Here is a 24,040-nt window from a genome sequence, read left to right as displayed (position 1 = left end):
GTGTTTATTTGGTCGAAGTGTACTAATTCATTGGCAGATCTGATTCTAGTTGTAATGTACGACAAGACTACTGACGGACGTGACAGGACGAGGGCCCAGTTTAGAGGTTTCGACATCAACGATGTGCGGCTGGATCACCCTCCCAAAAAAAAAAAAAAAAAAAAAAAAAAAAAAAAAAAAAAAAAAAAAAAAAAAAAAAAAAAAAAAAAAAAAAAAAAAAAAAAAACTTTTTAACACTAAGACTTGATTTGCAAAAAAACACTATTTTTAATTTTTTTTTTATATGTTTTAGAGGACATAAAATGCCAACTTTTCAGAAATTTCCAGGTTGTGCAAAAAATCATTGACCGAGGTATGAATTTTTTAATCAATCCTAATTTTTCAAAAAATAGAAATTTTGGTCGCAAAAATTTTTCAATTTCATTTTTCGATGTAAAATTGAATTTGCAATCAAAAAGTACTGTAGTGAAATTTTGATAAAGTGCACCGTTTTCAAGTTATAGCCATTTTTATGTAACTTTTTTCAAAATAGTCGCAGTTTTTCATTTTTTTTTAAATTAGTGCACATGTTTGCCCACTTTTGAAAAAAATATTTTTGAAAAGCTGAGAAAATTCTCTATATTTTGCTTCATCGGACTTTGTTGATACGACCTTTAGTTGCTGAGATATTGCAATGAAAAGGTTTAAAAACAGGAAAATTGATGTTTTCTAAGTCTCACCCAAACAGCCCACCATTTATCTCAGCAACTAATGGTCCGATTTTCAATGTTGAAATATGAAACATTTGTGAAATTTTCCGATCTTTTCGAAAACAATATTTTCAAAATTTTCAAATCAAGACTTACATTTCAAAAAGGTCAAACATTGAATATTACACCCATTTAAAATGTTAGTCTTGATTTGAAAATTTTGAAAATATTTTTTTTGAAAAGATCGGAAAATTTCACAAATTCATATATTAACATTGAAAATCGGACCATTAGTTGCTGAGATATCGACATTGAAAAATGGTGGGTTGTTCGGGTGAGACTTATGGTACGTTCGTTTGATGGCTAGTTCGGCACTGAGTGCCGCACTCAGAGCTGTCAAAGTGTTTCTTTGAAGAAACTCGCGCTAGTTCCGCACGAGTTTCCCCGCCATCTTGGAACTGAAACTCTAGTGCCGCACTCGATATTTTTTCAGTTTCATGCGAGTTCCATGCACACTGAAAAAGAATGTTCGTTTGAACCAAAACTGGCACCGACGAGTGCGGCACTCAGTGCCACAATGGCTGTTCAAACGAACGTACCATTAGAAAACATCAATTTTCCTGTTTTTAAACCTTTGCATTGCAATATCTCAGCAACTAAAGGTCGTATCAACAAATTCCGAAGAAGCAAAATATAGAGGATTTTCTCAGCTTTTCAAAAATATTTTTTTCAAAAGTGGGCAAACATATGCACTAATTTTAAAAAATGAAAAACTGCGACTATTTTGAAAAAAGTTACATAAAAATGGCTATAACTTGAAAGCGGCGCACTTTATCAAAATTTCACTACAGTACTTTTTGATTGCAAATTCAATTTTACATCGAAAAATGAAATTGAAAAATTTTTGCGACCAAAATTTCGATTTTTTGAAAAAATCAGTATTGATTAAAAAATTCATAACTCGGTCAATGAATTTTTGCACAACCTGGAAATTTCTGAAAAGTTGGCATTTTATGTCCTCTAAAACATATCAAAAAATAAAAAAAATTAAAAATAGTGTTTTTTTGCAAATCAAGTTTTAGTGTTAAAAAGTTAAATAAAAAAATCACCAAATTTTTTTTACCGTTTATTATTTTTTTCCAGTGTAGTCCGTATTCATACCTACAACTTTGCCGAAGACATCAAATCGATCAAAAAATTCCTTCGAAAGATACAGATTTTTGAATTTTCATACATCATTTTTGTATGGACAGCTGCGAAATTTGTATGGAAAATTATATGGACAAACTAATGATGCAAAATGGCTTCTTTGGGCATACCGAAGGCACCAAAAAAGTTTCAGTCGGATTAAAAAATACAAATATTAAAATTGAAGAAAAAAGACCGATTTCGTAGAGAATTGCTCACTTACATCAATTTTCAGGGAGTGACCAGATAGCACGACAAGATTGAAACTTCTTTCATATGAAAAGTGACAAAAATCCGCGGAGCTTTTTTGGTTTTCATCAGACTGGTGGCAAGCTTGTCAAAAAGTGAACCTCGCTTTTGACAGTCCATATAGGATGAAGGTTTTTTTTTTTTTTTTTTTTAATACCGAATTTCGCACTTCACAGCATTGCTTGCCGGAAACATTCACCTACCCTTATAAAGGGTTAGGCTCGGTCGTGGGATGTAATGTTTTTTTTTTTATGTTTCTTACAATTACTGCGGGTGCAATTCAAATCGAGAAATTAAAAGTGAGAGTGTGTGCGTGCAACATGGAGTTAAACTTTTCGAAGTGCCATGGGAACCTTCACAGCAACTGCTCAGAAAGTTTAACTCCATGTTGCACACACTCTCACTTTTAATTTCTCGATAGGCAGATCCCAGTGAGCTAAGCTCTTTTAACGGATAGTTTGCCTTTAAGACTACACTTAAACTATTAAACATATAACTAGTGTGATGTTGGGTTACGGTCGGTGATCGACCGTTGGCGGTGGGCGGTGGGCGGCTTGCGGTTACGTTCCGTAAACTGGTTGCACAAAATAGGGCATACAGGGCCATTTTAGAGTAAAGTTGAAAATATGTTTATTTTATATTTAGGTTTGTATTTTGAAATTGATATTTATTGAGAGTTAATTTTTTTTGTTAAGACCGAGCTATGCGGTAACGCTTCCGCCTCGTAAACGGGAGTTCAGGACCCGGTGCGGACCAACATAAATGGTTATGGTTTCCCTTCTGAACTCGATTTCTAATTAAAGGAAAAGTTGTTTGTTGTCACAAGCTGGATAATATTTTATTTTATCTAGTTATTTATTTTTTGACAAAACATATTCAAAATTATTCATCAAAAACAAAATTTAAAATAATTTTACACAAAAAAAACTTTTCAATTGCACATTTGCTGGCTCTTTTACCCTATATTTAGCGACAGAGGGGTAAAGCGACCAAATAGCGGGGGCCACGGTCCAACCAATGTGAGTATCGTGGCCCATACATACAATTTGATAATCTTGCCATCAGGCTGGTTGTTATTGAATATCTCAGGATTGAAAACGAATTTTGGGGATCTGTGAAGGTTTAAAGGTGAGGCATTGTAAGCTGCACAAAATAACGTTCATAACCTAGGGGTAAAGTTTTAACCATTCGTCAATATATTGACGTTGTTTTTGATATTTCGTCAATATATTAACGAAAAATGTTTCGACCTGCATTTGGACACCTTGGTTTGACAGATGACAGATTGAAACAAGAACCACATTTTGACGACCGAAGTTTTTTGCGTTTCCGCTTATTCTCTGCTAACAATCCGAAAATTCTTGAAAAATAGAAATGAAAAAAAACGAAGTTGACTTTATAGCTGTCGGCCACCATTGCTAGTACCAACCACTAGTGTCTTCCTTTTTATCTACAAGGACTTCGCCGCCCTGGGCTCCTAAGTGTATGAAAGTATGGCACGGAGCGACGGCGCCGAATACCCATATTTACACAAAGAATTTTAGAGCGCCCGCCGCGGGATTCGAACCGTCGACCTCTGGATTGTGAGTCCAGTGCGCGGTCCGATTGATCCACACGGGCGGGACATGAAAAATAGAAATACTTAGTCGAAAATTCGGTCAAATCCGGCCATCATAAGAGATAGCTCTTACCTCAACGAAGAATTTGCTCTTTTGACCGCGTAAAACGGAGTTAGAACGGGAGAAAGTTTCAGAGCAGCAGGCAAAAGGAGCACCTCCGGTGCAGCTTGCGGCAAAGTTTAACGGGTTTCCCGGTTCGCAGGATTTTTTCAGGTTTCTGACCATGAATATGACCGTAATTTTTCCTTTCGCGTGAAAAAGGAGGTAAAACATTCATATAAACCTGTTAATAAATTGAATTCCCGATCCGAACCTCATACCTACTCAAGCTCAACTTTCTCCTCTTGCGCGTTTGCGCCCTGAATCGATTAACACTGGAACGCCCAACGCATGTCCAACTTACACGGACGCCCAAGCCTCCCAAAAAAGTTGGAACGGTAACTTCAACTCGCTGGTTCTCGGGCAGAACTCACCCAATCAAGACGATTCTTTTTTCCAGTGATTTGTTAGGATGTCTAGATGATCCTAGAACTTTGCAGAACTCAATTTGATCAAATCTGTAATTTTTGCGACCAAAAACATCGTTCCAACTTTTTCAAAAAGACTGCCTCCGCGGAATTTTTGGCGAATTTTTTTTTACACGCGAAAAAAAAAGTTGGAACGATGTTTTTGATCGCAAAAATTACAGATTTGATCAAATTGAGTTCTGCAAAGTTCTAGGATCATCTAGACATCCTAACAAATCACTGGAAAAAAGAATCGTCTTGATTGGGTGAGTAATGCCCGAGAACCAGCGAGTTGAAGTTACCGTTCCAACTTTTTTGGAGCCTTGGGCGTTGGAATGTTAACCCGGCGTTTCTCAGACGCATAACGTGGTCGAACTTGGCATTCCGGAAAAAAAACGCGCAGCTAACGGTCTGAATGCACCAGCTCAGCGGATCGTAGAACGTTTCCTTTTCGCACGGACTTCAGTATGGTCCGCATGGAGCCACGCAAGATAACGTCCAGACAGGAGGGAGGTCTTAGCAGGAGCAAAAGGTCATGTCTCCCGGCCGGTGCTCAGGATTGGCAAGGTTTCGCCTTAACGGTGTAAAGATGCATCATGACTTGCTGAAGTAAGCAACTTCGCCAGTTGCGTCAGTTAAAAATTATTAAATAGCCTTAGAATTTCTTTCTTCAGAATCTTCGCTATAATTTTATTAAATGTTTACTTCCTAACATTATTTCTGGATTTCATGCCGACTCTACCAGTTGCCCACGTCCCAGATGGCATCGACTTAGTTGGTACGCAGGTTCTTGCTCAGCAGGTAGTACGCATGCTCCTACACGTCAGTTTCGAACAGTGGGACCAAACTCGTAGCTGCGTCCAGCGGGTTCTGGTCCGGACATGCCATAACCAAAGCGATGTCGTATTCTTGTAGCTCCAAACCCTCGACGGCCACGGCGGCGGCCTCCATCTACATCTTGAGTCCATACAAGTCCCGCTCGAAAGCCTTCTTCAGCTCGGCCAACGGATCCGACTGGTCCAGCGAGAAGTTCTTGCGGAAGATCGAATGGTTGATGTGGCCACCGCCTTGAAACTTGATGGCACCGTCCAGTAGATCATTTTCGTGACAGAGTTTTTGTGTTTACGTTTATGTTGACATTTTAATTTGACAGCGTTTTTGGATCAAGGTTGCAAATTACAAGGTAAGGTCGCGTTAAACTATTGACGAAATATAAATATTTTAACAAACTATTGTTAACCTATTGACCAAGTTGTCCAGCCCCTAGTTCATAACTCAATTTGGCCCAGAATGCACGTACGACAAGATAGCACGATGGCGACGATTTGTTCTTTATTCCCTATTATATTTAGATAAACATTTCTATGAAAAATAAGCGTTTTCAAATGAAATATATTAAACCCAATCCCGATACGGTAAATGTTTACGTCACGGTGGTGCCGTCTGTTGGTTTAAAATCAGTTATTCGAAACTTACACCAGAGGGATACAGTGTAGAACACATGCGAGCCTGGTGTCAATTTCTTGAACACCCCCTGTCCGTACCCCATTGTGAGTGATTTCATCTCCGAGTAATATTGAACAGTCAATAAAAACATTGTGTTGTAATTTTAGATATTCTTGTGTTTATTTATGCCATCAAAAAAGTTGAAAATTACATTCCAAATTATTACCTTTAAATTTTATAACCATTGATTTCCACAAATCCATACATTTACAATTATTAGCAGTACCCATGAAAATTAAGTGGGATATCTAATGAAAAATACATGGTAGAATCAATTCAGCATCCACCCAGTCAACTCAATCGGAATTCTGAAACGGAATTCAATTCGAAACGTTTACGTATTCCGTTTCAAACGCAACAACCGGTACGTACACGGAATCGGTTGTTGCGTTTGAAACGGAATACGAAACCGATTCGAATTGAATTCCGTTTCAGAATTCCGATTGAGTTAACTGGGCAACAGGGCAATAGCCAAATACATAGAATTCATGTGTGGTGCCAAATGCGATGGATTTGTGTGTGAAACAATTACGTTAAAAGTGTCGATTTTTTGCAGTGTATGGCGTTACGTTTGTTACAAACACTCCATTATCCTCAATTGACTTGCATGTTGATTCGCTTTATCTCCATCAATATAGAGAACTGGGAATTACGAAATGACCATGTCGAAAATAGTGATATTCGGAGGAACTGGGATGACCGGAACCTGCGCTGTTCGGTATGCATTGGAAAAAGGTAAGACATTATGAATGGATATTTATATCAAATAGTTTTGACCGGCGTTTATCAAAAGGTCTGAAAGTGCGGCTGATGGTGCGTAATGAGATAACAGTTCCGGAGGAATTTAAAAGTATGGTGGAGCTGGTGCAGGGTGACGTCGTGAATGCGAACGAGGTGGAGAATGCAGTTAAAGGTATTTTAATAAAATATTATTATTATTAGTAGCAATATTTGATAAAAACGGATGTATCTACTTTTCATCAATAAGCTGAAGAAAAACTAAAGCGAGTAGAGACATATGGGGCAGCTGACTTGTTGTTGTTGGAGTCGAAGTCGGCGAAGTCATTTGGTAATATAATACTAAGGGAGCGTTCTTTTATTACGTAATGCAAAAAAAAAACGGATTTTTACACCCTCCCCCCTCGTAACAAAATTTTCATACACATTTTAAAAAAATTGTATGGAGCGTAACACAGCCATCGACCCCCCCCCCTCCCCCCATCTGCGTTACGTAATAAAAGAACGCTCCCCTAAAAGCTCTGTTCCTATTCCCTCCTTTGATGTCAACAGCCGACATGGTCAAGTGCACAGCGACCGCTGATTTATAGATCTGGAACAACACGAGAAAAGGGCGGATAAGCATTATGACAGCTGGAACTATTTTGCAAATTCCGAGCCAACAGGTTCACAAAACTCGAAAAGTTAAACAATAGTTGGCCTTCTCAGCTACCTTTTAACACTGCGGGTTTTGCCAAATAGTTACTTGTTGGCTCGGAATTTGCAAAATAGTTCTGGCTGTCAAAATGCTTATGCGCCCTTTTCAAATGTTGCTCCAGAGATAACATGGTAATACTAACTACAAGCTTAGCAATTGACAGGATTAAGGTTTTACGTACATAAAAAACGGAATCTACCTCTGAATTGTAAGTTCATTGCGTGGTGCGATTGGTCCATACAGACAGGATTATTCTTTCATTGCTAACTTCAAGCAAAACAATGTAAAAGGGCCAATGTTGAAGTGTAAACACAGTATCCTGCTATCGTCAGTTGATGTTTACATTTGGAACGATCAGGATAGACTCTTTGTTTACACTTCAACATTGGCCTAATTACATTGTTTTGCTAGACTTTCCTTAACTCTTAAGATTTGCCGACTTCGACTCCAGACTCTTTCAAGTTCATACTTATTTAAACTCTTTTGTCATTTTTTATAGGTCATTTTAATTTATTTAATTACCTACTATTATGTACATTGAAAACTAGACACATCGACGTTTTTTTTTTTCTATCGAGCTGTAATGTTCTGTGGAAATGTAAAAACTAAAACACAAAAAAAAACTTTCGTTACAGACCAGGAGCTGGTTTGTGTCGTACTAGGGACAAGAAACGATCTGAAACCCACCACTGTGATGTCCGTCGGCATGATGAACATCCGGAAAGCCATGGAGAAGTACAATTTGCTGAAAGTATCGGTGTGCCTTTCGTCTTTCCTGTTTTTCGAGCCCGGCAAAGTGCCAAAAATGTTTACCGATCTTAACATTGAGCACCAGCGGATGTTGGATATACTGAAAGCGTCGTCGCTAGAGTTTCGCGCAATTTTGCCTCCGCACATTGCAGGTTCATTTATTTGTGTAAAGATGTGTTTTACCTGATCTTTAAAAAAAATCTCTTTTTTCAGATGAACCTTCTGGGGAATTCGCTCTAGCTTATGACAAGCCTCCGAATCTTTCCAGAACTATCAGTAAAATTGACCTGGGAAAGTTTCTGATCGATTCTTTGTTTGACGACAAACATGCTAAACAAGTTATTGGAATTTGCACAAAACCTTGAATGATCGTAATAAAAAATACGCGTGTTGTTATTATTCTAAAGTATTGTATCTAAATTCAATTTATATCGAATGCATTGTTAGTATCAAATCACATATTGTTTCTTCTTTTTCTTGCTTAGGCGTATAATTGTAGACTGCTTTTCGAATGTTCCGTATCAAATCGTTAATGTTGGGGATTTGCCGTTCCGAATGCTCTATGTTGATCTCTTCACTGGAAGGAACATTTAACAAATTTGTCGAAGACAAATTTCTTTTGTCACTGCTATCGACTTCCTCTCCCTCAACTTCCCAATCGGAGATAACCTTTTTCATCCAATGTTTTTTACTGGAAGTGTTTCGCGTAGTATTTGTGCCGAAGATGTTAATTGCTTTACAAAATATGTAGCCTAGTTTCGCATAAAAGTACTCTTGGCCGTCGGTCGCCAAGTAAACGTTGTTTACGTTTAAAACTTTTTTACAGAATCGTTCGGCTTCGGTCATCAGATAAGTTCCAACTCCACGGCCGCGATAGCGATGGTCAACCACCAAGCTTTCTACGTAAACGGCATTCAGGTCAGCTGGAACTGGGGAAAGCTTCACGTGACCCAGCACCGTGTTGCTGCCTTTTATCATTTGCGCTTAAACAAAAAAAAAACAAATTAGATTTTGTTAAATGCCTTTTTCATGCAATTATAGATGTTTGGGACTAAGGAAATGGATATTTGGGTCCAATTGAGGTCACATTACCCTACCCTAGGAATTGGTGCGTATTGGTCACTGCAGCACTATTGGCCACTGTGCTCGTGATCTTTAACCCCTTTAAACCAACACAATCTACTTAACCTAACGAATAATGTGGACTAGATAGGGGCAGTGGGGGCAGAATGGACCATGGGGGCAGAATGGGCCACCCTTGGTTTTGGGCTTTAGAATGGATTTAGACCTAGGGGTGAGACACATGCCCTAATCAACCAAAAATTACCAGCTAGTTGATTAAAAATTACAGTTAGTTGATTAGAATTATCGCTAATCGATTAGCGTATTCCTGCCTTTTCACTTTTATCTTGGGCTGATGAACAAACGTCAAAACATCACAACATAGCAAAATTCCTCGTGCTTGCGGCCGTTTGACAAATGTAAGGCAACCAAAGTGGCCAACCTGGTTCTGGAACCTATTGCCCACGGATTGCCAATTGGAGTACGATGGTGTAATCGAGTAGGTGTGCAAACGACCGACGAATTTACAGGGCAGGGCAAATTTAAAAAAAATAGATTCCGTCGCCGGGAACAAAGGAGTCTACGCCAACTCCTGAGCATTCTGAGTAGCAGTTTATGTCGGAGGACACGTCCCAATGAAGATCCTCTCGGGGGCGTAGCCGACGCGATCCTCGACGGCGTCGTTACAAGGAGACAGATTATTTGCACCAAATCTCTCAACAATTTGATGAAAATGCCAAAGAAAAATTTGAGCTCCAGCTGCTCATGGATAATACAGCCAATTAGAAACCAAATCCATCAACTTGTCCAAGCTGACCTTGTAGAACGTAAGCTCATCCGCGCATCCCAACTTGAAACTCCGAATGTTTGGTGTTCGGCTGCTTCGGCTTCACTTTTTGTGGTCATATTGCCGTTCCGCGGTGTTGTGGCCAACCGGATTCCGTTTTGTCTAACGGCTAAGCCTATCGAAATAGTCATCATCAGCGCAACAGAAGCATTCAGCCCCCCACCCCTACCCCTAAGTAAAACACAACCAAAAGAACGGTTTTTATTAAATTTCATCAAGTTAAGTTTTACAGTAGTATTGTGAAAAATTAAAATCAAGTGAAAATATTTAAATTCTTATAAGAAATCAGTGCGACGAACAGTCTGGTTCCCCTAGATCAATATTTCGTTAAACCGCTCCGACAGGCACATTCCACGTCAACCGCCGCATGTTCTCTCTCGACACCTGGAATGTTGGGCACCATAGGCCGGCTGACAGCTGGACAATTTCCTCGACCGAAGCCTGCTCGGATACCACCTAGTTCAGGTAGAGCAGCTCGTTGTTCACCGTCACGAGTCTTTCGTCGCGGACCGTACACAGATAAGAGTTTTCCGGGTCCGCCAAATTTTTTTTTCTGACTCACTTGCTGCCTCGGAGGGGATGCTTCGATAAGGATTCACTGGCTAGGCGATAGGAACTATCTTGTTGTTCCTTCTCCGCGGCTTCCGAGGATTGTTCCGGTTCTATCTTGTTGTTCCTTCTTCGCGGCCCTTGCCCGTGTGCTTGACCATGCTGAACCGGATCAAACTTTTGGGGCGAAATCTTAATCACTCAGGTTTACGGACGGTGGTGGGACGGTGAGACGTTAGGAGAGCGCCCTTGGATGCTGCGGACAGTGGCTTGCTTTTCGTTGAATTGAACAAACATTCAGCAGTAGTTCCAAGCTTGGTTCCAAGTCATCGTGGTGTCGATTTGCCGCATATTTGGGGAGCACTTTTGTCGCGGAACTGCTGCTGCTTCTACTGGTGACGACGATCTGGCCGGAGCTGCTGGCTCGAACGAGTTGTGTCGATCGTTGCCCGGACGCAGCCGGGAGGAATCTGGAATTGTAAACATAACCTTACTGTTCTATTTATTAAATTTCATCTGTTCCACTCACCATCCGACTTTTCGATATCCAGAGGGTCCCTTCACGACAGTCTGTAGACTGGACACGAGTTCTTGGCCAGATTGACCAGTTAATGCACACAAATTTTGCCAGCGGTCATCGAGAAAAAAATCAAAACATTGAACTGACAGAACGGAGTTTGGTCACACGTCAAGATCATTTGGTACGAGGTGTGAATGCTCTGTCAAATAGCCACTAATTAATTAGCTAATCAACAACAAATCAACGCTAATTGATTAGCGAAAAAATAATCGATTAGGTGTGTCCTGCCCCTAGATTTAGACCAAGTGTAAGGCAAGGGTCTTATAAAGGACGTCAAATAACATCACCACACCGAAAACGACGTTTGAATTCATTGTATTTTTCGAATTATGAGCAAAAATGTAAATTTATTGAAAAACCACGCAAATGTTGTTTATTTCGAGGTTCTTAAATAAGCTTTCTCGAAAGTTAGATTGTTTGAAAAAGTTTGTTCAATGTTTATAATGTTACCAGGAGCTATTACAAAGGTAATCAAACAACAACGGAACCTTCAAATCATTTAGAGGCTTGGTGGTGGAAGTGTTAAATTTAAATCCACTTGGGGGTAGAATGGACCACCCTTTTCCTGCCTTATAAAAACAATCAAAAGTTGCGAAATTTGAGCTAGATGGATTTTTTCACTCCTGGTAGCTTCACAAATCACGTTTAATGCAACATTAGTTGATTTTTAATTGTTTTGACACTTATTTGTAAAAATAGTGGTTTATTTCGACAAATTTACATTATTTTCAAAAATGTTTGTTTTATTAAGTGACTATTTTTATAAAAGTGATCAAACTCCATGGAAACTTTGTTGGAAAGGTTACTTAAGTTGTATTAGACGAAATGGCTTGTTTTCTAAGGTGGACCATTATGCCCCGCAGGGTGGTCCATTCTGCCCTGCACCCTGGAAAAAGTGGTCGAAAAACACATTTTTTTAAATTGCATCAAAAATAGTTTTAAGCCGAAAATTTTTATCAACCAAGTATACAACATTAAAGGGAACATCCCAAAGCATAAGCCTACTAGGGTATTTGTTCCTATTTTGGGCCTAGTACCTATATTGAGCCTACCAAACATAATTTGACGAAATTGTACATTCCACCGTCAATTTGCAGGCAACTGCCACTTGGGAATGATTCTTGCTGTCATTAGCTTCAGTTTTTTTTTTTTTTTTCTTAACTTATTTTTATTAGGTCCTTTTAGGTGCTGTGACCAGGTTGGGACCGAGGATCAGTTAAACAATATATAATAACAAAACAAAACTCCTTAAATTCCATACTTGGAGATCATGTAACTGACGAGGGTTACTTGGTCCAAGCGGGTCTTGCAGGTCTTGAACCTGCCGATGTACTCGGAGAAAATCCCCCACAGCTCAGCCGAACTATAGAGTACCTCCCCGGCTTCCTTCTCCGTGGCTCCACCGTCTCGGGGGCCACCTTGGCTGCTTCCTGCGGGTCGAGGGCGATCATTAAATTTTCCGTCCGGAACTGCGCCTGGCAGCGGAGGGAACTCCGCCGGCGTGAACGCCGGAACTGCTGGACTCTGCTTCTCCGCCTTCCTCGCCGGCGGTTTTGGTTTCGACGCCTGCTGTCGCCGCTGGATGAAATCCGCACGCTTGGGGCAGCTGCGGTCCGTAGCTTCGTGGGCACCAGAGCAGTTGGCACACCGCTTTGGCTGGTCTTCCTGGACTTCGCACTCGTCCGTCTTGTGGGGACCCCCACAGTTGTTGCACCTCCCCTTGAGGTGACAGTTCCTGGTTCCATGACCCAGCTGCAAGCACTGGGTCACGTTCGGTCGCTTGTTCCGGTAGGCCTCCCACCGGATGTGAAATCTTCTCAAGCGCTTGATTTCACTCAGCTGCTTGAGGCTGGTGTACCCCTTGGGGAACGTAACAATGTACGGGGTTTCCTCTGACGAGGCGAACTCTCCCTTTCTCTTGATGGCGTGCACCTCCACAGCATCCAGGTTTTGCGATTCCTTGAGGGTCTTCTTGACGAATTCAGGTGAAGCCGACGGAAGTCCTCGGACGACGACGCGGAGTTGCCGCTCGCTTCGTTTCTCGTGGGTGTAGAACTCCACTTTGTTCGCAATCAAGTGGGCCCGCGCGGTCTCAAAACGCTCCTCGGAAGAACACAGCAATTTGATCCCAAACGGAGTTAGCTTGTAACTTGGCTTGGTTGTGCACGGCGACATTACAGTCCTCAGCTTGGCGTAGCTCGTATTCTTTACCACCAGAGGTGGTGGTTTCTTGGCCACTGGAACCACTGGAACCGGTGGGACGCTTCCTTTCCCGGCTGGGATACCATTGTTATTGTTGTTGTTGTTCCCCGCCAGCGGACTGAATTTGTTGTTGTTGAGAAGATTCTCCTCTGAGCCATCCCCGACAACGGCTCCGTTGCTGGTCTTCCTCCGCTTCCCCGTTCCATTTACGGAACGAAACTCGTCCCCGTCGGAGGATTCTTCCACCTCCATCCGTAAGCACTGTGCCGCGCCACGAAAACAGCAGAAAAAACAACCGCTGTCTCCGGCTGTCAGACGTAAACTGTAGCTTCAGTTTGGTGGGCAAAAATAATTCACTATTTCCTTTTAAAAAGGAAAAAACGGAATAAACATATCACTCGTCAAATTTTTCGTGGAAAATTACTAGTTGCCCATTAGGCCCAAAATTTTCACCACTTTTGCTTACCGCTTGTTGACACTCAGCGTCACGGCTTTCATCACTCGGCACACGAATGAGCCTTCCCCCAAATCTCAAACCACCAGCAATAGGTTTTTATTGGCGGTTAGCATTATCCCGGTTCAAAAAACAATCACTAAACTGACACCAATCAATTATATTCTTAAAACCATGAATTTTGATACCTATATTGCCCCAATTTGTATGGTTCCGTAAATGTCCTCCCGGTAGAACCTTCCGCAGGGCAATGGCCACTCCGGGTGTGGCCAATCCTGCCAAAATGGCCATTTTCATTAGAAGTATCAAAAACCATGAATTTTGATACCCATATTGCCCCAAGTCGTATGGTTCGATAAATGTCCCCGGTTGAACCTTCCCTCAGGGCAATGGCCACTCCGGGTGTGGCCAATCCTGTCAAAATGGCCATTTTCATTACCAGTATCAAAAACCATGAATTTTGATACCCATATTGCCCCAATTTGTATGGTTCCGTAAATGTCCTCCCGGTAGAACCTTCCCTCAGGGCCATGGCCACTCCGGGTGTGGCCAATATCCTACCAGTTTGGTCCCAACCCCATTGCCCCAAATCATTTTGGTTTTCGGGTGACCGTCCTAACAATCTTCATTAGAACAGAATTCCTCCCAAGTTGGTGCACAACCTGTGTTTTTCAATGTGTGCATGTGTGTGTGTGTGAGCAATAAAATTACCACCGTGGATCCGTCTTTGATGAAACCTCAGTAGGCACTGAAATTTTCTGAGGCTATCTGTTAGCTTATATAGTTCGCATGAAATGTGGCAACAGTGGTGCAATATTCTCGCGTGACAGTTCCAAGAAAGCAGGAGACGAGGCAAAATTTGCGCCATGTTGCCGCATTTCATGCGAACTATATAAGCTAACAGCCTAGTGGTAACGCTTCCGCCTCGTAAGCGGTAGATCGGGGTTCAAATCCCGGCTCGGACCAACACAACTGGTGATCTTTTCCCTTCTGGATTCGATTGCTTAGTAAAGGGAAGGTTGTGTATCGTCACAAACTGGACCTTATCACGACACCTTAGGGAGGCGACCTATGAAATGTTAACATTAACCTAAACATGTTAACATTAGTTGAGTGAAAAAACTGCCACTGAGTCCGCTTTGTAAATGCCGGCCCCGATACTCTTCACGGGTGTTCCCCTCAGGAACTGGGAAAGATTTACTTTTTTTTTACCGAAGTTTCGTCAAAGACGGATCCACGGTGGTAATTTTATTGCTCAAACACACACATGTACACATTGAAAGATACAGGTTTTGCACCAACTTGGGAGGAATTCTGTTATAATGAAGATTGTCACCGGGAAACCAGAATGATTTGGGGCAATGGGGTTGGGACCAAACTGGTAGTATATTTGCCACAGCCTGGAGCGGCCAGTACACTGGGGAAGGTTCTCCTTTATCGAACCATTTGACTTGAGGCAATATGGGTATCAAAATTCATGGTTTTTGATGCTGGACTTGACATCTTGCAAATGGCATCAAATTCATAACATTTTAATTATAACATAAAACTAAATTAAGTTGCTATTTCATTTCATTTTATTACAAGAGATTGAACGTTGGCTAAATTAAAGCCGACTTAATAGCCCAGCTCACACAGGTCATCCTTCAATGACCAAAATATTGGCCGCTCACTTCGTAGCTGGGGAACCACGGGAATAAGGGGCGCGAGTTGGAAAATGTTGCCGAAAGTTTGCATGAAGTGGGACACAACCTGCAAGTTGGGTTGCCTTTTCAGGGCCACCGCTTCTGATGCTCATCCTCCACCGTCCATACCGAGCAATCGTCAATCTTGATCGGCGTGTTGGTGCACTCCTGGGACGTGCAGACCAACGAATTCTCCACCGGTATCTGCATCAGTTCCAGGCAGTACATCAGGCCACGAATCTCCAGTGGCAGAGAGATGGATGTATCGTTGCTGAATTCCACATCCAGTAACGGAGACTACACAGAAAAAAATATTCCTGTAAATTTACATTATTTATCATGTACCAAAAGGTATCATGATAAATGATGTATATTTCCATCAATTTCATTGGAAATTTACATGACTTTCATTGTAAATGTTCAAATTAAAAATCTTTTCAAATCGTTTAAATTTCGAATGAATCTAATGTAAACTTACACCAACCAAAAAAAATTTTTTTTGCTCCATTGAATCTAGAATTCGATGTAATTTTTGAGTTCTAGATTCAACGGAGCAATTTCAAATAGATAATTTCACCCAGTGTTTTAAGAATCCCATAGGTGATGTTAACACTTTAAAATATATTTGTTTCAAAGATTACTCACTTGCGTCAACTCGCTCACACCTTGCAGTTTGGTCAATTTCAGGTTGAATCGATATATCCAACCGCCTGGAACCGACTGACCCATCTTAACCGAGGCGTCGATGAACTTGAGGTTGGCCTTTTCCAGCTAAACATGCTTGGTGTGCGTGATGATGCGGCATTTGCACCGATGCATCGTCCGGTCACACCCTTAGTGACGGCGACGTAATAGACCATCTCATCTTGTTCGAACGCATCGACCCCGGCACGAGTTTTTCCTGGTGTTCCTTGACCCAGTTGGCCTTGCCTTCGATGGTTTCACCGTTCAGCTAGATTTTGATGATATTCAAACGGAGCTATCTGAGGAAACACTGTAACAAACCAAGGGCAATTAGAAATCAAAAGGGATAAAACAATAAAGGGTTTATCATACCTGCGAGTGGACGATGATGTTGTCCTCTTGTCTAAATGCACCAGGAGTAGACCAAGATGAATGATTTTTTCCATACTCGGTGGCATCGTCCAGAGCTTTCAGCAAAAGAATTAGCCGGATTTTATCTCCAAGCGTACCAATGTCAACCGCAATCGCCAGCGCTGCACGATGTCAAGCAGGTCTCAAACGCGAAGGCCGACGGCAAAACAACGCGCCAATCTCGTGAATTTTGCTGCTGCATGAAACCGAACTCGCAATCATGGGTGGCGGGCACAGACGGAGCGACATTTCCTTCTGGAACTGTGGGACGAATAGCAGGGCCTTGAGCTGGCCGCCCATTGCCATCTGGCCAAGATCAACCAGTAGGCGCAGTTTCTGCAGGCGCTCAAAACATCGGCGACCGATGTACATCAGCTGGCCTGTTTGTGCTTCCGGCTCAATTCGCTGCTAATGGGAGCATCCCGCGGAATCGACACCGCCGTCCGGATGGAGTAATCCGTGTCTGACGAGCTGAACAGGGCCGTTGGACGGGAGATTCGGTTAGAAGAATCGGTGGAGTTGCCGTTGTAGTTGTTCAGCTGTGACGTGGTATGGGGCATTCCTGCTTTGTTGGTGGACTTTGTGAGTCCGTTCTGCATGGCCAACAGGTGGCATCGCATCCTACGAGCATTGAGCTGTGAACGGTTAATATGCATCAGTTTAACGTGAGTTATCTAGTGTTTTTATTTTGAGTCTATTAATTTGAAAAAATATACGTACCACATAAGCGCTCATCTCGTAAATCTTGCTTGAAACGAACCCCGCAATCCCAGACCGATTCTTCGAAGAGATTCCCATCGAGCGCGTCTTGAGGGTGCCAGCGCAACTGAAGAACAATCCGGCCACTGATAGCGAACGCACCACGGCAAACACGGCTGTCAACAGTTCACTGGGGGACCACACCAAACCGGCGGCCGACGTGAAACGGCCCGTGGCCATACTCTTCGAAAACAGATCTGAAAGGATTAGGAGAATTAGGAAATGTATAGATCAAGAATTCATTTTATATAAACAAACAAACCACGGTTTCGGCATATCTGCGCCATCCATAAAAATAACTTTTGTTTGCCACTGCTGCGGGGAAAAAACACAAGTTTTTGGCGAGCGAACAAATTTGCAACGAAAACATAAACAAATGGATTGACATTTCCCGTTTCTCTCAAACCACGACGAAAACGACGAGGGGCTTGCTACGAAATTCGTTGCATAACGAAAGGCGAATAATTTTGATTTGATTAGTAAATAAAATTGATACTTTTCTTCAAAAACACATCCATTTGCCTTGCGGTCCAACAAAATTATGGAAAACAAATGCTTTCAGCTGTCAAGTCAACACGAATTGCCGCAATGTAAATTTACACGCTTTTTGTTTTAGTTATATGGACACATTTTTACATTAGTCGCTTTTTTACATCGTTTACATGTTTTCGGTTCTGTCAGTTCTTAGAAGGCAGATTTTTTTACAGGCGATTTATCAATTCCATCAAATTAAAATTTACATGACTGCCATTTACATAGTATTTGGTCATTTACATGCGATTTAATTATTACATTAAGCATTTTTACATTAAAAACATGGGTTACACGAAGTGTACATTTACATATTTTTTTCTGTGTAGGGGGATTGTCGGTGTTAACAGTTTACGCGACTGGCGACATTGGCGAATCTACCAGTGGTGGCTCAGGTTTCAGCTCGAGGGCAGCGAAATCGAATTGCAATCGTGCTGGCTCGTTCTCTCCGGCTAACCCCCAACGATGTTCAACACCCGGTCGGCGGCCTCTTTGTCTTCAGTGGCCCTTGCCAAGTCGTTGACATCCTCGCCAAGCCAAACGTCCATGTAGTGCTTCTTGTTTTCGTCGCTGTCGGGTAGATAAGCGAGGTTGAATTCTATTTGTTGGGACCGCTCGGGGTAGGATTCTAGACCTGACTTATACTGCGGCTCGTGAAACTTCAACTGCTTCTACCGCAGGCGGTAAATCTGGCCATTTCGATTGAAGAAGTGTTAATCCGGTGACCTCACCAAAGACACATGCTTATTCCTCGGTTCGTAGGAAGGTGTGGCCAATCCTGTCAAAATGGCCATTTTCATTACCAATATCAAAAACCATGAATTTTGATACCGATATTGCCTTATTTGTATGGTTCGGTAAATGTCCCCGGTAGAACCTTCCCTCAGGGCATTGGCCACTCCGGATGTGGCCAATTCTGCCAATCCTGTCAAAATGGCCATTTTCATTACCAGTATCAAAAACCATGAATTTTGATACCCATATTGCCCCAATTTGTATGGTTCCGTAAATGTCCTCCCGAAAGAACCTTCCCTCGGGGCAATGGTCACTCCGGGTATGGCCAATCCTGTCAAAATGGCCATTTTCTTTACCATTATCAAAAACCATGAATTTTGATAACCATATTACCCCAATTTGTATGGTTCCGTAAATGTCCTCCCGGAAGAACCTTCCCTTAGGGTCATGGCCACTCCGGGTGTGGCCAATATCCTAAAAGTTTGGTCCCAACCCCATTGCTCCAAATCAATCCGAAAACCAAAATGATTTGGGGCAATGGGGCAGTGGTGTCACGGTTCGCTTTTGAGCATATCATAGCCACTCAATCGACGAACCTATCGGGTGAGCGCTTATCGAACGCTCAGAGCGGCGGGTTTGAACGGTTCGCGAACCAACATTTCGATCATCATTTCTCTGCTCGCTTGCCGCTCCGCTCTGAACGGAGTAAAGAGAGCGTTCAGCGAACGGTTCGCCAACGGGGAATGTAGGCACTGATAGAAAAACTTATTTGTTTTTATTCTTCACTCCCACAAAATTGTTCAAATTTGTTAACGATAAAGTTATCAAAGGACCATCCATAAACTACGTGGAAACCTTAGGGTGAGAGGGGGGGGGGCTGTGGCGATTAACCACGTTCCATGGAAAAAAGATTTAATTTGAATGGAAATTGTCCATGATGGGGGGTGGGGGGGGGGGGAATGTTGAGATTTCCAAAAAAGTGTCCACGTTTGTGGATGGTCCCCAAGGAACCAGGGAGTCCTCTGTTGACCCATGATATAACAACATAATATAAAAAAAAGTCTCCCATACTCACTGGAGCTATGCGGGTATGATCTGCAGTCATAAACCGCAGACCTCTTGCTTGTTAGGATAATAAATCCAGGGATAATAAATCCAGGGAGTCATTGGAAGACCCAGGACATCCCAATGAGTTGTTGAAGCCATGCTCTGTAGCCCTCCATAGCCACCTTCTGTTGTAAAAATCATGAAATGTTTTTCTCTGAGTGCTGTTTTTTAGCTCTTCTTGCGAACCGCTCATTGATGGTCCCTCTCACTCTCATTCGCGATGAGAGAGCAAGGGTTCATGCGAACCACGACAGGCGTTCGGATCGTGGTTCGCTCGTGCTTGGTTCGCAATCATGAGCGAACCACACTTGGGCGTCATGACGTATCGTTTGAACCACGATTCGAGTGAGCGAACCGTGACACCTCTGGTAGGATATTGGCCACACCCGGAGTGGCCATGGCCCTGAGGGAAGGTTCTACCGGGAGGACATTTACGGAACCATACAAATTGGGGTAATATGGGTATCAAAATTCATGGTTTTTGATACTGGTAATGAAAATGGCCATTTTGGCAGGATTGGCCACACTTGGAGTGGCCAGTGCCCTGGGAAAGGTTCTCCAGGGAGAACATTTATGGAACCATACAAATTGGGGCAATATGGGTATCAAAATTCATGGTTTTTGATACTGCTAATGAAAATGGCCATTTTGGCAGGATTGGCCACACTCGGAGTGGCCATTGCCCTGGAGAAGGTTCTACCGGGAGGACATTTACGGAACCATACAAATTGGGGCAATATGGGTATCAAAATTCATGGTTTTTGATACTGGTGATGAAAATGGCCATTTTGGCAGGATTGGCCACACCTGGAGTGGCCATTGCCCTGAGGGAAGGTTCTACCGGGGACATTTATCGAACCATACGACTTGGGGCAATATAAGTATCAAAATTCATGGTTTTTGATACTGGTAATAAAAATGGCCATTTTGACAGGATTGGCCACACCCGGAGTGGCCATTGCCCTGAGGGAAGGTTCTTCCGGGAGGACATTTACGGAACCATACAAATTGGGGCATTATGGGTATCAAAATTCATGGTTTTTGATACTGGTAATGAAAATGGCCATTTTGACAGGATTGGCCACAACCGGAGTGGCCATTGCCCTGAGGGAAGGTTCTTCCGGGAGGACATTTACGGAACCATACAAATTGGGGCAATATGAGTATCAAAATTCCTGGTTTTTGATACTGGTAATAAAAATGGCCATTTTGACAGGATTGGCCAGGATTGTTTTGATCGCGAATTCGGTGTCGATCGCGAAACAGTTCTGCTGCAGTTCAATGCAGTTTCGGTAGAAAAACAGCTCGGCGGTGCTGTTCGGTTCGATTTGGTCGCGAAAAAGTCGGTTCGCGATCGAATTTTGTTTGTGCCGGTGGCAAATCAGTGCGATCCGCGACGGTGTGATTCGGTTACGTCGGCGTTGCGAAACGACGTTGAAGATCGGTTCCGTCGATCGGTCGCACCGAGACGACGAAGATGCAGTTTGTGTGGAGGACTGCGGAAGAATTTTACGGACGAGATGGTCAGTGCAGTGAAGATTAAGTCCGACCGGTGTTGAAGAACTGTTCCGGTCCGGTGCCAGTGATTCTGGCCAGCTAGTGCAACAAACCGTTGCAAGTGAAGTGCTCGCCTTGTGAAGAAAAACCGCACACAAACACACACCCGATCGACTGCAGTGTGTTTTGCTGTACACTGCACCCCGTCAGCAGAAAAACACAGGGACGTCGCCAAGGGCGTCCACAGCGGGTGTGAGTGTTTAATCCGGACCAATTCCAGCCGAATCTACGTGCAGCGATGCATTTTGCGGTGCATCTCGCGACAGCTGTTCGGCACAGACGTGTAGCAGTGCATCGGCAGGCCTTGGTGTGGCTGTGTCGGTGATGTTGGAGCAGCAGTTCGGTTCGGCGACGAAGTTCGCTGACGTTGCAGTTCAGCCCTTGCAGCAGTCGGCGTTTGCAGCACAGTTCGCCGGCAGAGATCAGCCACGTCGCCGCAAACTCAGCATGCCACACGCTGATTGGAGGTTGCCAGCAGTAAAGCCTTTCGGGGCGGCGCGTCGTGATCGGACGGGTCAGACAGCCGTCCCAAAAGCACTCCAAGTTAAGTACTCTTTTCTTTTGAGTTGCATTCAGTCGCTCAGGCGTTTTACACTGCAGGTTCGCAGAGCTGGCAGCTCACCAGACCAGTTCCGTTCATCGCGAGTCAGCGAGCGCGCGACGCATCCGACTACAGAACTCGGAGATTCAGTTCAACGGACCCGTCGGCCGCGTGTAAGCGTCCATCCACCAGGGCCCGGTGGAAGTGTCGTTCAGCGCACGCAGCGATTCAAGCGAAGTTTTCGCCTGGTCCGCCGACAGTTCAGCAGAACTTTCCATAATAATCGAGTTCGTCCAGATCCAGAGCATCAGCAACACGATCACGTTCGTGTCGAGCTCGGGGTTCAACCGTCTCCCCGCAGCAGCTCATCAGATCGGAGGCACCTTGCCTTCATCAGCTCAGCGAGCAGCCGCTTCATCTGCTCAGCCGTCAACAACTCTGCGCGCCATTGCAGAGACGAGGATCCAGCCGCAAAGCACTAGGGACGGCGCTGTTTCGATCGGACGGGTCGGAACTGCCGTCCCACCTCAGCCGGCAGTTAAGTACCTTAACATTTCTGTTATTTTAAGAAACTTAGCGGCTCTTCTGTCAGGTACTCGGCGAGGATCTTCCGCAGCAGCAACAGTGTGCAGTTTACAACTGCTTGCTCATCTGCGAGTCTTTTGCTTAGCGCCACTACGGCGCTCTCGTTCAATCCCGTTCAGCGGTCGCCAGCCGCGAGTATAGCCAGTTCTTCGGTCAACTTTCCAGTTCAGTCCGGCGGTCACTATCCGCTGGTGAAACCAGTTCGTTCCAGCGGTCAGCGCCCGCTGGTGCATCCAGTTTATTTCTGCTTTCTTTTCCTGTCTACGGTCAGCGTCTCGAGACGCTGAACATTTTGCAGTGGCGGGTAGTTACGACTACCGCGTCTAGGCTGCCATCTACGGACCAGGTCACACTCTGGTGACCACCACTGACGTCTCCAAGGAGACAACGTCCCCACATTGTGGACAATTCAGACGGCCACGTCAGGCCAACTTCAGGACATCAGACCACCTGTCATGACAGGTCGCAGCCCAGCGATATGAGGTCCAGGCGTTGTCACTGTTTACACAGCGTCCTGGGTACAACAGTCAGCTGCAATTCCTCTGAGCGTTCGCGGAGGTTTTGCATTTCAGTGCGTATCAGCTGTACAGCACTGAACCGATCCAGAACGCAAACGTCCTGAAGTCAGACAACAGACCACAGACAAGGAACAGCAGCAGGAGGGATGAACGAAACACGGAAAGCATCAGCAGGAGCAAGAACCGATCGGATCAGCACGGACCCGAACTGCACATCCAGTGCGGCGTACGGACAGAGCTCGCGGCACACCGGCCGACTAGAAACCGAGCGGACGCGGACTGCACACCTGGTGCAGCGATACGGATCGAGGCGCGCGACGCACTTGCCGACGGATTTACCGACGAAGGACTGACACGGATCACGATGAGCGGCGCACGGGCCGCAAGTACGACGACGAGATTGTTGCGACAGTCCAGCAACAGCAGTAAACCGCCAGTGGCTCAAGGGCCACAACTGACAACGGCGGGCGGCGCACGCAGCGGAGCACGACGGACGACACACCAGTCGTCGACACGTTCAGCAGACTACGGCGGGCGGCATCGAAGCCGCAAACCCGAACATCCGAGCACGGAGCGGTCTGCAAATGCAGACGATGGAAGCTGCACACCCAGAGTGCAGCAGAAGCAGCTCATGGTGAGCGGCACGACAGCCGCAGAGATCAGCGGACCACGGCGAACGGCTGTGGGAATGGCGGGCGGCAAAAATATGCCGCACATACTGCGCTGGATCACCACAACTACAACAGATCAGCACGACAACAGACGGTGATCTCCAGCAATTCAGCACGCCAGAAGCTGAAGCGAGGTTCCAGCACAAGGCAATCGGGGATGGCGCTGTTTCGATCGGACGGGTCGGAACTGCCATCCCGACTCTGCCCAGAGTTAAGTACCATTCAGTATGACTGTTTTTCTGGGCATTTACTGGTCTCTCTAACAGGTGCAGAGCGCTGGAACACTCGGCAGCAATCAACGGTCGCAGAAGCAGCAGTGCATCATCAGATGCATCCGGAGCAGTCGCAGTATCAGACGATGGCGAACCAGCACAGCAGCGACAGCGGACAGATGGCGACGCGATCGTCGTCAACAGTAGCGGTAGCAGTTTACCGAACAAGGTAGAAGAAAAGAAGAAGAACAGTGAAAGAACAATACACTAACAGACAAGACTGTTCAGATCAGATCTGTTCAGATTCAGGCAGTAGACTAATCCATAGGCACTGGTTCAAGTAGGAGTTGTATTTAAATACTTAGTATTTCAAGGCGAGCGGTGTGATCGCGCCCAGATCAGGTCAGA

The 24,040-nt window shown here is 44.1% G+C and overlaps 3 protein-coding genes across 4 annotated transcripts; 1 reads left to right on the top strand and 2 right to left on the bottom strand.

Annotated features, from left to right (window-relative positions):
• Positions 1-6,287: 6,287 nt before the first annotated feature.
• Positions 6,288-8,348, top strand: LOC120431012 (flavin reductase (NADPH)). Its single transcript, XM_039596170.2, has 4 exons — positions 6,288-6,492; positions 6,551-6,670; positions 7,828-8,094; positions 8,156-8,348. The coding sequence occupies exons 1-4, from the start codon at positions 6,414-6,416 to the stop codon at positions 8,305-8,307; spliced, it is 618 nt and encodes a 205-aa protein (XP_039452104.1). The 5' UTR covers positions 6,288-6,413; the 3' UTR covers positions 8,308-8,348.
• Positions 8,333-18,589, bottom strand: LOC128093780 (N-alpha-acetyltransferase 80-like). Of its 2 annotated transcripts, none has more exons than XM_052711528.1 (3): positions 18,341-18,589; positions 18,088-18,276; positions 8,333-8,925 (listed from the first exon to the last, which is right to left on the bottom strand). In XM_052711528.1, exon 3 carries the CDS (start codon positions 8,918-8,920, stop codon positions 8,369-8,371), a length of 552 nt encoding a protein of 183 aa, XP_052567488.1. In that variant the 5' UTR covers positions 8,921-8,925; positions 18,088-18,276; positions 18,341-18,589; the 3' UTR covers positions 8,333-8,368. The 2 variants fall into 2 exon arrangements, with proteins under 2 accessions (XP_052567488.1, XP_052567487.1); XM_052711527.1 differs by lacking the exons at positions 18,088-18,276; positions 18,341-18,589 and adding exons at positions 15,967-16,315; positions 16,378-16,515.
• LOC128092262 (uncharacterized) lies at positions 16,713-18,074 on the bottom strand. Its single transcript, XM_052711529.1, has 3 exons — positions 17,438-18,074; positions 17,137-17,372; positions 16,713-17,051 (listed from the first exon to the last, which is right to left on the bottom strand). Exons 1-3 carry the CDS (start codon positions 17,460-17,462, stop codon positions 16,788-16,790), a joined length of 525 nt encoding a protein of 174 aa, XP_052567489.1. The 5' UTR covers positions 17,463-18,074; the 3' UTR covers positions 16,713-16,787.
• Positions 18,590-24,040: the final 5,451 nt, after the last annotated feature.

This window comes from Culex pipiens, unplaced genomic scaffold (assembly GCF_016801865.2).
Source record: "Culex pipiens pallens isolate TS unplaced genomic scaffold, TS_CPP_V2 Cpp_Un0085, whole genome shotgun sequence".
Lineage (NCBI taxonomy): Eukaryota > Metazoa > Arthropoda > Insecta > Diptera > Culicidae > Culex > Culex pipiens.
Note: the sequence above shows the minus strand (reverse complement) of the source record. Positions and strands in the feature narration are given on the sequence as shown.